Source organism: Streptopelia decaocto (assembly GCF_964273445.1).
Source record: "Streptopelia decaocto genome assembly, chromosome: 9".
NCBI classification, from domain to species: domain Eukaryota; kingdom Metazoa; phylum Chordata; class Aves; order Columbiformes; family Columbidae; genus Streptopelia; species Streptopelia decaocto.
The window spans coordinates 6,060,343-6,074,439 of record NC_138664.1 but is presented as its reverse complement, the minus strand read 5'-3'; the positions used below and the strand labels follow the sequence as shown (position 1 = coordinate 6,074,439).

Sequence of the window (14,097 nt, the reverse complement as noted above, 5' to 3'; positions counted from 1 at the left end):
GCATTTTCTCTGCTGATAAAGATTTGCCTGCTTTTCTCTGAGTGGTCAGTAGGTTTTTCAAAGACTCAGAGTTGTAGTTTATTTCTACAAGACCTGTATGCTTCTCACCTGATGCTCTAGGTGGTGAAGCATTTATCAGCTGCTATGCATTTGCTTCCTACTGGTCTCTAGCTCCGAAAAAGGCAATGTGCAAATATCGACGGCAATACAAGGGGAAATGTAAGATGTTTTTGTGTGAGTCACATCAGTTATCCTACTTGCTAGAGATAACTGCCTCCCCCTCACCCGAGCTCTGTCTCTCTGATCTTGTCTCCCTTTCTTCAGTCTGTTCCTTACAGTCTTCAAAGCCCTGATTTCCTTTTTTCTTTCTCTCCAAAAGCACAGTAAGTGGAGATGTTAAACTGAGCCTGTGCTGGTGGGATTATATAGGGGAAAAGGCTTATAGGTGGTTTGCAAAAGTCTGCATCCAGCTGCTAGATCTAAGCAATAGTTCTCCTTGGTAAGTAAGTCCAAATTCTAAGGTAATCTACATGCTGCTGGTCAGTTCCTTGTGGACAAGCACCATTGCATTCATCTCTCCTACACTAAAACAGAAGCTTCAGTTTTTATCTCAATTTCTGTTTTATTTTTTCCTTTTAATAATATTTTTTTTCCAGCCAAAAATGATGTAAAAGTGTGCATTAGCCATCTTAGTGGCTGTGAGTTTACTTTGTACCACTGGGCGTATGGGCTGGTGATAAAACGAGCCTTTGGGCTCCGCAGACCTGTAAACCCTGGTTAGCAGCTGATGGCAGCTGCTTCACCTGAAAGAACTTCCCTGATGTTTGATTTCTGACTGTAGAGTCTATGTTCTCAGGATGTCCCTCCTAACCCAGACTCTTAATGAAATGATCAGTGACTTGCCCTTGGGCTGTCTGGTAAAATCTCCCTGTGACCCCCCTTTCTCATATATTCTTTAACTCTTTATATGGAATTATTGTATTACACATTCATTACATGAACCTATATTAAATCAGAGCAGACATCAAAGAGGGTCCTGCACTACTTTTGCCTGAATTATCCTCAGTGTTATCAGCCATTCTCTAGGTGGCTAGCTCAGAGTATTCAAAAGAAAGAGAGGAAAAAAATAAATGGTCAGATTTTCACTGTTGTTGCCCATTCTTCTATTAAATGTGACAAGCAGCAAGAAGGTTCTTGTGTCAGAACAATTATGATATCTGTAAGAAAACAGTCATCAGCTTCTTGCTTGTGGTCCCATTCTTCAGTTTCAAAGAGAGCAGTGCCCAGGCTGGGGGAAGCCCTCTCCTCTTCATTGTCTCTTTCCTCTCTGATCTGAGCTGGGCATAGATGCTTTTTGTGCTTTCCCACAAACCTTTGGCTTGGAAAAAATCAATGAGTCCTTTGTTGTTTCAGAATTGCTAATACAATAAACTGTAGAATCATAGTTGCTTCCTGTCACTGATCCTGGAATTGCAGGGAGTGGTAAGTGGGGAGGCCAACTTTGATGGTGTTTGCTGAAGATGACCAAAGAGAATTTGTGATATGGAAAAGCAGAAATTAGCCAGAGGGGAATCATTTATAATTTAGGAAATTATAGGAGTCTCAGCTCCTGAGTTGTATCAGCATAAGGAGATGGACATACAGTGCATGAAATGTTAGAGTAATGAAAATTGAAATGGTGGCTCAGTGTCCTTACAGCTCACCTCTGGATCTCTGCGTAAGGAGACCTGTTTAAAGTAAGATTTAAGGAGACCCATGCGCAGTCTCAGGATAATCTATTCTGAACATGTGCACATAATTATTCCACCTTGGAAGCTGGCGTGTCACACGTGTTGGGGTCTGGGCAGAAAAAAACACCACCAGGTGGAAGTTCTGCTCTGAGGCCATTGGCAGAAGGTGTCAGAGGAAATGAGTGATTTTGTGGAGAGCAGACTTAGATCTGGAAAAAGAAATATGCTTCAAGGCATGATCAAGAGGCTCTGGAAGAAAGCATGGAACCCTCATGACTGGAATAATAAGAGATTGTGTAGGCTGAGATTTGGATGCTTTCTGGAGCTGTTTGTGCTGCCCTGGAGCCACAAGTACATTGGCAGAGCTGGAGCAGGGTGGGAACAGAGCAGGATGCTGTGGGACCGCGCTGGCTGGTTTATATGTGAAGACAATGCTTGCAGGTTGTCTCCTAATGTTATTTTATATTTGGCTACAGCTATAACTCACAGAGTCAGGTGAAGCCCATTGTTTTGCTCCTATAAGAGTTGTAAGGAAACTAAGAAACAAAGGATTCGAACTACTAAAAAGAAATTGCTAAAAGTGACCAGCAGACTAGATAGCAGACTGTTTAAAACATGTTTAACAAGGTGCTAATTATGATTCCCCAAGTTTAAAAACTTCATGGGATGGGAGAACCACCTATAACAGAACCACAGGCACTGGAGTAACACAGGGATAAGGAAACACGATGATTGAGAATGTTAATAATGCCTTGATAATATAGTGAACTTTTTTTGAAAGAGGTATGGGGACTGAAAGACAAAGGAAAAATGGTATACAAAGTTTTGCCTATGGCTTCCAAGGGTGAATCAAGACTAATTTTTATGCGGATTGGATTGCTGGTCATCCTAGATGACTCAGAAGACAGCCTCCTGCAAAAAAAGACATGAAGAAGTTTTGGGAGTTATGGAGCAAGATACAAAAGGACTGTTTGTGTAGTCAAAACCTAGTTGAAAAGCTGGGATACATAAAGCATCCTTGGGATGGAAAGAAATTGATAGGAAGGAGACTTTAGCTACCACTGTGAATTGGCGCTGGTCGATATTTATAATTTTTAAGACTGGAACTCAAGGAGAACAGTAAGATAATAATATTTACTGTTTGCAGCTGATACAAATTATACAGTAGGAATGAGGACTAAAAGATTGAGGGTACTAGAATGGAAGATGAAACATAGGCGGTGGCAGAACAAAGCATGCTTAAAGGAGTAGTTTAAAACATTCCGACACATGGCTGGGCTCTGAATTAGCTTTAACGGTTCAGGAAAACATTAGTAGCTGTTACAAAGACAGCTTGATAAAGATGTCTGTGCCATGTGCAGCAGCGGCAATAAAGAAAAAGGTGAATAAGATGCCTGTATGTGTGAAGAAAGAGGTAGACTTGGAAGATGCTATAGTATCCCTACAGACGTGGATGGTAATACCTCCTGTGGAGTACCCTGTTTGTTCTGGGTCATTTCTTTTGTAAGAGATGAAGCGGTGATAAAGAGGGGCTAGAGGGAGGACATGAAAGTGTTTAGTGGCCTGGAAGGCAGCTTCAGTATGGGGAAGGCATTAGGGACAGTAGAGCTATTGAGTTATAACGGGAAGGAATAAAGTGTTACAGTGCAGAAGGAACACTGAGCGGTGTTGGGGAGAGGCTTTGCAGCGGTGGGATGTCTGTCAGCAGTGTAGTGGGAGGCAGGCTCATCATCCCCTTGGATTCTCCTCTACATAACATTGCTGCCAGGCCAAGACACAATTTCACCGGTCTGCGAGCCTCTGTAATGCGCTGACATGGGAGCAGAACAATGAATATAATGTGGGAACAGAGTCTTCTCAGACTGGAGCAATGGGGGTGATGTCTGGGTCATGCTGTGTTGGCTTCTCACTGATCTACTCAAGAGCTTCAACCCCTATGTTGGCACAACATTGAGAGGTACCATGACCCTGAGGTCCCATTTTGGATGGGGAAGAAAAGCACTCTGGCTTTGATGTGTCGTTTCTGTCAATACATGTTTTCATCATCCCTGTGATGGGAGGAATATAATGTATTTTATTGGGATGAGAGGGAAAGACTGTAAGGTTTTGTCCATTGCAGTTTATAGCACAGTGAGTTTTAAAATAAAAACTACTTTGGAAGTTCCCTGTATTGTTACTTTAAATACTTCAAAGCCACATAGAAAAATAACAAGGCTTTTTATAATATAATATAAGTATATGAGACCATTTCATGAAATTAAGATGTAACAATTGATTCTTCATGTAACACATAATTAACCTGGAGGGATCACCGTAGTGGATGGCATTATGAAGACAAATACCTTATTAAGACTTTTTAAAACAGGTTAGACACTTTATGAAGAGCATCTGCCTTTACATTAGCCAGAATAAAGTTATAAGTATCATAAATCCTTTTGTTCCAAGGCATCACTAGCCAAGATTAGAAAACCATTTTACTCTGATAGTGAAATATAGCCAAATAGGTTAAATTTATAGCAGAAAATAGGAGTTGGTTAGACTAAGAGTCTGGTCACTTTTCTGTACACTGGAGTTATTTATACAGGCAAACTTTTTAAATGGAAGTAGAGAGAGAGGAAAAGTGATCCAGGGATTAGGCTGCCAATTTAGGTCCTGCAAAATTATAACTTCATGCTTTCTGAGACTGCTTTTAAGACCTAATTCATTTTACACAGATTGTCAGATGGACTTAGAGCCCCACCTCACACTTAATCTCCAGATACCTCAGGCTGTGACTTGTTTCAGGTTCCACAGTGTTTAGATAGCAGGAAAATGTGAGAGAAAGTCATGAATAGACTACTCACAAATTTTCAAGGCACTGTCATGTGGGGTAATACCAGTTAACCTGTTGAAAATAGTGGGAGCACGGGGAAGAAAGGTGCTTTCTTGAATAAAGCACTCCATTTTCATCAACTTAAGGTAATCGCTTATTTTCCTCACGCTGCCCCGTGATCTCTACATGACTTTGAGCAGTTTCCTAGCTCTGTTCCCTGTCTAGCAAGTAGGAGGCTTCAATATCCTGGAGCAGTATTTGTTTTCCTTTAGGATCTAACATCTTGGGTATTTTTCTTTAAGTAAAAAAAATAGCATTGCCCATTGTTTTTCTTAGTTGTAGTATCAAAACTTGCCCACTGGACTGTCTCTTCCAAGAACACACTTCTTCATCTGATGGTACAGGCAGGCTGCTCCTCCCCAGAACTGTCCCCAGTCCTTAGATCAGAACTTGAGGCACTTCTGACCTTGTCACTGTGAAACAATGCAGATTCCTCCAAAGTGCTCAGTTCTGGCCTGGCATATCATTCACTCAGCCTCTTCAGTTCTATTTGAGAAGACACTGTTGAACGAGGTAAAAGATTGCTCAGTGTCTGCAAAGAGAAGGATAGCCTGTTGATACTAGTCCAGGTCTATCCAAAGCCTAAAAATAGGTTCCTAGCGTGTCACACAATAATGAATGAGACAGAAAACTAATGTTCTACTCAACTTTATTGGAAAACAGAACTGTGCAAAGAATAGCATCTTCCTATATGTTTTGTCTGTAGAAGCAAAATATCCTCATTTCTCTCTCTCTTTTTGTTCATCTTTTGTTCTGGACATGACCACCTTTCACATTTATGGCTATTCAAGAAGCAGCCTGGCAAAGCTGGGCTTTCTGGTACCTGGTACCACCTTCAGTCTCGTACAGGAATGCAGAACAGGTATAACAGCATCCAGTGGACATGGAAGCATTCCTCTCTGTATGAGTGTGCAGTCTTTGGGTTGGTGGAAAGCAAAAGTCACCCCTGTGCTCATCCTGGATAGTTTGCAATTTGTTGACACAAAACATGAGATAGCAGTGTATGGAATAGAGTAAACAAGCAAATTGGCCAGCCGAGGCTGGCAAATTTGGCAAATGCGACACTAATATAATGTCTTTGACTCTTCCAACACATTATGAGCTTGCCATGCATTGAGGATTGAGTTGTTCCTGGCAGCTGATTAAGGAAGGGAGAAAAGATGCTGAGGGAGGTGCAGAGAAGTTTGGAAAGGAGAAAAGGATGGAGGGAAAGGACAGGGAGACAGTTGTGGAAATACTGTGAGGGCAGTGTGTGGAGATGGGAATGTCAGACCAATAGCTAGTCAGGATACCAGAAAGGAGGAGGAAACACTTTCCTGCACTAGGTCTGGAGAATTCATAAACTAAATAATTGTTTTTCTTGAGAACTTGGCCACAAGTTTTTCTATATGTTAAATCCCCAGTTCTCCTATAAGCAGGTTGTTAGGACTCTTTCTCCAGCAGATTGGAGGGAGAAGTAATTTCATCTTGTCATTCACTGCATTTCTTGAACAGTGTTGCCTGTAACATTAAGTATCATTACCCAGAGAAAGAGTCCCTTTGAACGATTAGAATAATTACTGTTTCTTTGCTTCTGTACCCAAGAAGTTTGCTCAGCCAAAACAGCAGCTGAGTTTAGCAAAGTTTAGTGTGGGGATTCAAGGCAAATTGGGCCTTATTTCCTCACTGTGTGGCCAAAGCACCAGCTGTAATGAGGACAGACATTAGGAGCAAGACACACCTCTCCAAGGGTGAGAAGGGGGTAGAAGTTTCCATTAGTTTTTCTCTTGTTATCATTCCGCTATATCAGCATCCATTGACCCCAACAACCCTTCCTTCTTTCTCACCCTTTTATCTCTCCTGTCCTTTTATCTTCTGTCTCTAACTCCAGCCCCTCTCATCTTTCTTTCTAGAAATTCCTGCTAGCTTTTTCTTTTCTTGTTTCTTCAGCCTTTTCTGCTTGCTCAATCCTCTTGAAATCCTTTGGCCCAAATTCCATCCACATGCCTTTAACTTCATCTGTTTTGCATGCCATACCTGCTGCTTAAGGATCATGAGAAAACCTGGCTCATTCCCCACTGTCCTCATTGCCTAAATAGCCAGTTCTGAGACGTGTGTCTGCATATTTTCATTCACAGGGGTTGAAAGGACAGTATCTTTCAGGGCTGGCCCAAGCTAAAATTAAGGCTGCAGACACGAGGCACCAAATGTTTCATTCAGCTCCCTGGTTTGTCCTCTAGAGCCTCCAAATGGTTTCAATTAATATTCCAAGGGAGAGCTCACTGATGTGATTAGTGAGAAACCAGACTGTCAATTTATTTATATCCAGCCTTAGGGCATAACCGTTGTGAATGTGTAAAGCTATTGAGATGCAGAGAATATTCTGTAAGTATGTATGTATATGTATTGACTGGAAGTGAGTTTGCAGGGAAAAGCTGTTGCCCCAAGGACTGAACAGTGACAAAAAGTGGCAGAGGCTGCTGAATTGTCCCCGCTGCATGCCAAAGGTCTCTTTTCTCTGAGCACAGAAAACAATTGATGCCTCTGAAATTTTCTGTCTACTTGTGTTTATTAGTATTTTCTAACTCTAATTTTACTGTAGCTCTAGTTACCCTTGTGAAGAAATTTCTAATTGAACTTCTGGAGTCCTTTCACCTTCTCCAACAATATCTGTGTTATGAAATTATTGCTGCCTTTGGCTGTGGGAGTGTTTAAAGCATATAAGTAATGAATAATAAAGATTTTTCCATTGCATTGTCATTTAGCCTGTGAAGCATTTTAAGGACAAGTTGAGAGATATTAGAAACACTTTGTTGTGGATGTTTATTTGATGCATCAATGCTGAGTGTGAATGCATTGTTTTTCCAGTATGATTTGGTCAATTTTGTTTAGGAAGATTTGTATTGACAATATCCTGACCAAGTGATAAGTCAAGGAATAGCTTTTTTTTTTTCCTGCTTCCCAGTTTCCTATTAGTATGAGACTGTCACTCATAGGTGAGCATCCTACTGCTCCAGCTCTTATGCTAGCAACAGTTTTGGCAGAAGAAGAAATAAATTAATTGGTATAACTAGACCAAGAGTTAATAGACTAGGTCTCTGTTTCATTCATCTGAGTGGCCCCGTCATCTACCTCTGCATTTCGTTTGTCCCATGAAAAATAAATATATCCAGAACTTGCTCTGTTATTAGATGTAACCTCCTCCCATGATGTCTGTTGCAGTATGAAAATATGAAAAGGGATTAGGAAAAGTTGTTTAGCTCCATTATTCTCTATAATAGACAGGAAACAACCTGTTATCCCTTAACATGCCTGCAAAAGGCTGCATGACAGGTCCGTGGAACCAGTGGACACATTTGTGTTGCGCAGTGGAGTGTGATGCATCACGTTAGTGCTGGTCCAGACTGGTGCTTTGATGTAACAGCAGAAACTGTGTGGGGATATGAGCTGGTCATCAAAGTAGGATAGCTTTGTTAGGAGGTTTCTGAGGCTGGAATTATTAGAACTGATGAGCTTGTCTGCAGCTTTCTGGTGCAGTGATCCTGTTTCCTGCTTTAGAATTTGCTTAGATTGTGCTGGTTTGGAAGCCTTTGCACCATGCCCCACTGTTTATATAGATGTATCCAAAGGAGGACAGAGCCATAAAGCATTGCTAGAGAGAAAGATGGGGTCATGGAGAATTCAGCCTGGCAGGACACTGCAGGGGAGATGCTGTCAGGCACAGCAGCTGTGGCAAGCAGGCCACATACTGTCATGAGACATAGAAGTAACACAGCTTTGCTGCCATGGAGTTGTCTCTCCCATCAGCTTCTTAAGCAAACCGAGCTGGACCCCTTCTACAGTTCTCTTTTTCTTGCTTGCATTTCTTGTATGATATTTTCACAACTCTGAATTGTAAGCACAGTCTCAACATTTTTACAACTGTGTGTACTGCAAAGCTACAAGGGAAGTGCCTGGAGACCAGGCTTCCCATTCAGCAATGCAAGCGGGACTGATTATTAACCACTACATCAGCTCCTGGCATTGCTGGCAGATGCCATCAATAACATTAGTTTGATCCATCAGTTCTGTCAACAGCTTCAGTTTAATGGTACCCATGCTGTGCACCTCCAGCTCCACCCTCTGAGAGCTGAGGAGGGAGGAAGGAGAGGGGGAGAGAATTATCTGTGTTAAAAAATAAAAGTCTGTCTGTGTTTGAAGTGAAAAAGTGTGTTAACAAGTAATGCTCTAGCTGAGGTTTCCAGCTGTTACTCCTGAGCTGTCTGGTATCAAAGCAATATGGGTCCATTGTGCAGCAGATAACTTCGGTGCACGAGCAATTACTGTCTGAGGCTTCTGAGGTATATTATAGTTTTATTATTATTATTTCTCTGCTCATAGTTTCTTAAGGCCTCTTCATATCCTGAATAAAGCTCTAGGGAATCATAAAGCCACAGGCTGAGTTTTAACATAGTCACTATTCGCATCTCCTGGATTGATAGGTATTTAGTGTGTTGCCTTGATCTTGGAAGCAAGACCCTGAGATGCACCCCAGGGAAAGCTGTGAGACGTTCTTTTTATTTTTGCCCCTGACAAAATAACTCTTTTCCAGTAGAAATGACATATTTTTGCTCAGAAATATCACCACTTCTGTCTGCTGGTTCTAAGTCTTGCTGCACTAAAGTGTCTTATGTCTTTTAAAGTAAAATAATAAGCTGTCTAGGAATCTATGTAGAGCTGCTAAGCACCCTTGTTGTTTCACATTAATGACCCTTGGTTCCCATAAGCCTCTCCCTCTGTTTTCTTACTATTATTAATTATTGCTATAGTTCATTGTACATAAATCTTGCATAGCAAAGCTTGCAGTGAAGCTGAATAGGATGGAGGGAAGAAGTGGTGCAGGAGATTTGCCCACTGTGATAAAAACTCTTAAAAGACTGTTCAGAGAGAAGTAATCAGTTCTCCAGAGACCCTAGACCCTGCCTAGCACTGAGGCTATGTTTTCTCAAATTATTTGTGTGCTCTTCTGGGCAGGTAATATGCTTATCTAGTTGTCCAACCACTCAGTTTATGTTTCAGCTCTGCATTTTGTGTTTTTCAGTTTCATCATCATAATTACAGATTCATGTTTTTCTCACAGGGTCTTGGAATGTCTTTACTATAGGAAAACATATTTGTGATCAGATAGGGTATCTGTAATGCTAGATGATATTTGCATATGCCGGAACCGCTAGAGATGAAGTGATGGTTTTCACCCTATCCAAGGAGTTTGTGTCCTCTAACATAAATGCAGAAAATAAGCTTTGCCAGAGAGCTGCAGAAGTTTATGTGAGAAATCTCCTGTTTCATCCATCTACCTGCATGTTTTTGGCTGTGAAATAATCTTTCAGTTCTATGGAGCTGCTCAGGTGTAGGGATCCCCAAACAGTTTAGAAATACAATAGCTTTATACAGAAAATAAAAATCAACATGAGATCAGAGCTCAGCCTGTCATGGGTTACCAGAACACATGCTGTCCTCGTTACCCTTAAGATGTCCACTAACTAATATCTAGTAGAGGTCAAGTGCAGGCCATGCTGGCATGGAGCTCACACCACGGGCAAGGCTGGTGCCAGGACTGTGAGGGGGAACTCCTGGGAGCTGCTGAGGGAACAAAGAGTTTTGGAAGTGGAGCTGGAGCTCCCATCAGACGATCGGCTGCAGAGCTGTTTTGTGCTCCAAAAGCACACAGTGCTGATTTTGGCCGCATTTGTTCAGCGATTGATTCAACCCCTGATGTGTTAGCATTAATAGTACATGTGATTGGGTCACTAAATGCCAAAGATGAGGAATTTTGCAGTTTCTTAGTTACTTTTTCAGGTATCTGAGCTGTGTTGGTCTCCTATCCTCTCTCTGCATGCATGAAACTGCCATCAATTACATTGACTTACTCCTATGCAGGCCCTTGATGTGTTCCTTCTTTGATAGATACTTATTTTATTTTTTTGTAATGAGTGAAAAAACAGACAAACAAACCCCGGCTATTCATAATCAGGGTTCTTCCAAGCGAGGATCCACAGCTTGGAGGAGTCTTCCCTTGAAAGATGATGGTGATAATCCAAACCCTGTTTATGCTTTTCCTTCTCTGCTTGTCTCTGCTAGAGAGACATCAGCTTTTAATTGACTGAGAAATTCCTTGGAGGTGTTTGTTATTTTGCAATTACTTTGCAATTGATTTTCTTAAAAAACAATTCATAACTTGTTAAAGATCTCTTCCCCTCTCTCTCCTCCCTAGTTTTCCATCTTTGCCCAGTTTTTGCAATTGTGTTTTTTTTTCCTTTGCTTAGGGAGATGACTCCTCTGCAGAGAGAAAGAAAAAAAATGAATCCTAATGATTTGTAAAAATGGATTTACAGTCAGGTCCTCTTGGGGTCTGAGTTTAATTCTTATAGTGACTTCTTCTATAGTCAAGACAGTTAAACTCTTTGTCTCCGTTTCTCCATTTGTAAAAGAGGTCATTTTAGAATAGCTTCTGTTGACCAAGTTCTGTCAGTTAATTTGCAAAAGATTCTGTAAGGGAAATTTCCATATGCAGTAAATGTGAAGGAAACCCTCATTCAGAATGTTAAGAATTATCCTTCTTAGGTAAAGCAAACCTGACTCCTTCTATGTACCTGCAAATTGCACACTCAGCACTGAGACTTTCTGCCTCTCTCCATCAGGGCCTGCAGCTGGGAACTCAGGAGCTGGAGGAGATGGGGAGCAAGTTTTGCCTTGGTTTGCTCATTCTGCACCTCAAATCCCTGCCCTGCAGCAAGGAAGTGATGGCTCAGGCAGCACTTCTGCTGGATCTGGAGGAGGAAATAACAGACCGGACACAAAGGTCGGTGACAGTAATATTGAGAGGATTCTCCTGTGGGAATTAAATTGGTGGGGATGTGTTTTGGGTTTCAGTCTGCAGAAATGGATTCTCCTTATGGCTGAGATTTGTGTCTTGGGAACTGGAGTTGTATTGAAAGTAATTGGAAATGAAGATACAATTAACTCCCAAAGAAACTATTAAAACAGTGATTCTGTGCCCTGCAGCCACCCATGTGGATAGAAAATGTGAAAGAAAAGAACCTGATTTCTCTTTTCCAGTGAAATTTCCATTTTGCTATCGAAACTGATTACTGAAGAATAGGGTTGGTACTGCCCCAGAAAAATGGATCAGCTGGAAACGTTTTTCTGTTCATTGGAGTGTGAGGTGATGTTCTGTCCATTTCATATCCTCCGCAGAGAAGATTTCTTGCAAGGAATACATTCTCTAAGAGCTTCAGGGTAGGGAACAAATATTGAAGACTTGAAAAGGACATTGATAGCATGATTTAGAAGCTGTAGGCCTGATTTAGCAATAATACTTCCAGAAATTCCCTTTTTCTTCTCTGAATTGAGTCCTGCAGGCATTTAGAACGTAGATTTGTGACTTTTTGATGCATAGGAAGAAGGCATGATCCCACTGGTTATTGAGGAGGTGTTTTTTTTCAAATTTCTAAATTAATTTATATGCTTCCTACATTCAACAGGATGCATTTAAGTGCGGTTGCCCCTTTATAAATATATGGTGAATTTGACTTGGTTAAGTGTCAGAGTATGGGACTCTTCAGCTTGAATTTGTGATGAAGCGGAAACATATCTATTCCTTCTAGGCCACCATCGCTTGTTAGTGCTATGTGCAAGACCATATGTTTGCAATAATGTTTTTCTAAGACTAATGGAGAAAGAAAACTTAGTGATGTGATGTGATTTGAAGCTCCCCAATGGCTCTGTCATCAAAGAGCTCTCTCAGCTTCATCAATGAAATGCAAGTTTTTCAGTTGCAGAAATGCCCCCATAATTTATAGCAGGTTTCCAGTCTTCCCCCTGCAGGAATACTTAACCGACATTACCACCACCTGTTCCTCATGCTGAAAACCATTCTTACAAGCTTGTTCGCAGTTTTTAATGTTTATGAGGGACAATGAAAAAAGAGGGCTAAAATGCAGAGACGTTCCTTTGTATTAGCTGTGCTCACTTGCACATTTGAACATATAATTGAAACAATTAAGGTGTATGCTGAACACCATCCATGTTGGGGACAGCCATCTGACAAATCATTGGTGTATTGTTAGAAAGAATTACTGAAGTCTGGCTAGGTGGGTGGTTTTGAGATATAAATCAAACTCTCACTTTTGAACTGGAGCTAGAAGGGCCTTTGTGTGAAAATAACTTATGGGAAGAAAAACATCGAACTTTGACTGGCCTCAGACACTGAGAAAAAAAAGCCATCTGGTCAGAATAACTCAGTGAGCATTTTCCCTGATCTTTGTACTCTTCCATTACTTTTTCCTTTAGTTGGTTTATATATTTATATGTCAGTTTTCCTGAGATTGTGTGGTAGTTGATCAGTACCAAAATAATAGTGAGCAGCTTTCTAATTATCAATATTTTTTAAGAAGTTAACAAACAAAGAAAAAAGCTTCCCATGCTTTGTAAAAGTCCCATGTTGTTCCAAATGTGTCTGTGGTAGCTGAAAGCAAAGCCTTCTATTTCGTCAAGTTTGCCCAGCATATTAGTGAATACCTCTGTGGCATCCAGAGATGCAATGTCACTGCTAAAAGGCAACGTGACAGTTACTTATTCTTTTTCACTCCACTGGGTATAATTGCAGGTTTTTGTGAAATTTTAGTAGCTTAGGTGCAATTTGCTACCATTTCCAGACCAGGTAAACAACTGAGTTGTTTAATCCCACCTAGATATGTCATATTGCAGGAGTGTGTTGCAGGAGGTTGGGGTAAGGGAGAGGCAGGGACCAAAGGATTTGTTAGCATATTCATTTTCAGAAAATCAATAATTTGTGGAAAATGATTGTACAGTATATTGATTCTTATTCAGAAAATTAATACTTAACTCTTGGGTTTCTGTGAGTCTACCCAAGAGAATGGCATGATTTGATTTTAGTGGGAATAGGAGCCCTGCCAAAATCAGTGGAAGAATGCAGAATACAGAGAGCACACTGATACGAGGGCAACTATTTTTCCACCTCTCTACTTACAGACTTTGGGGAAAAAAAATAAAAAATCTCCCTCAAAACATTTATCTGGAGGAAGCTGGGGGGTACCACTCAGTCTAATCTAAATCTGTAAAGTTTAAGTCTAATCTAGCTCTTTCAGGTATCACAAGGAGGTCACCAGATCCTTGAAAGCTTATTGGTAGTATATCATTGAATCAATGGAAATTATACTCTGCTGCTTCCTAGACTAGTCCCATCTTTATGTGTTTAAGGAGAATGAAATATTTGTAGTTTAAAACTAGCTCTGTTGTCTTCTGAGGTTACCACAAAAATGCACAGCATCCTTGAATTCTTTCTATATTCCCTGTGTCAGAAAATGTGAGTAGATATGAATGAAAACAGCTGAATTTTTTTGTGCCTTTGCCAAAGCAGAGTCAGAATTGGGGATCCTTCAGAAGCAGCCCAGGAAAAGTCCGGGCAGTTACCTTGTGCAGTTTTTTCTTATGTGCTTTACATTATGAATAGTG

At 40.8% G+C, this 14,097-nt stretch overlaps 1 protein-coding gene across 1 annotated transcript in view; it reads left to right on the top strand.

Annotated features, from left to right (window-relative positions):
- The window catches only part of AGBL1 (AGBL carboxypeptidase 1), a gene marked incomplete at its 5' end in the record, with an annotated part of 274,207 nt that overhangs the window by 179,399 nt on the left and 80,711 nt on the right, over positions 1-14,097 (top strand). Inside the window, one exon of the mRNA XM_082060702.1 lies at positions 11,262-11,422. Within this exon, the coding sequence (XP_081916828.1) occupies positions 11,262-11,422 (161 nt within the window). The remainder of the gene's footprint in view (positions 1-11,261; positions 11,423-14,097) is intronic.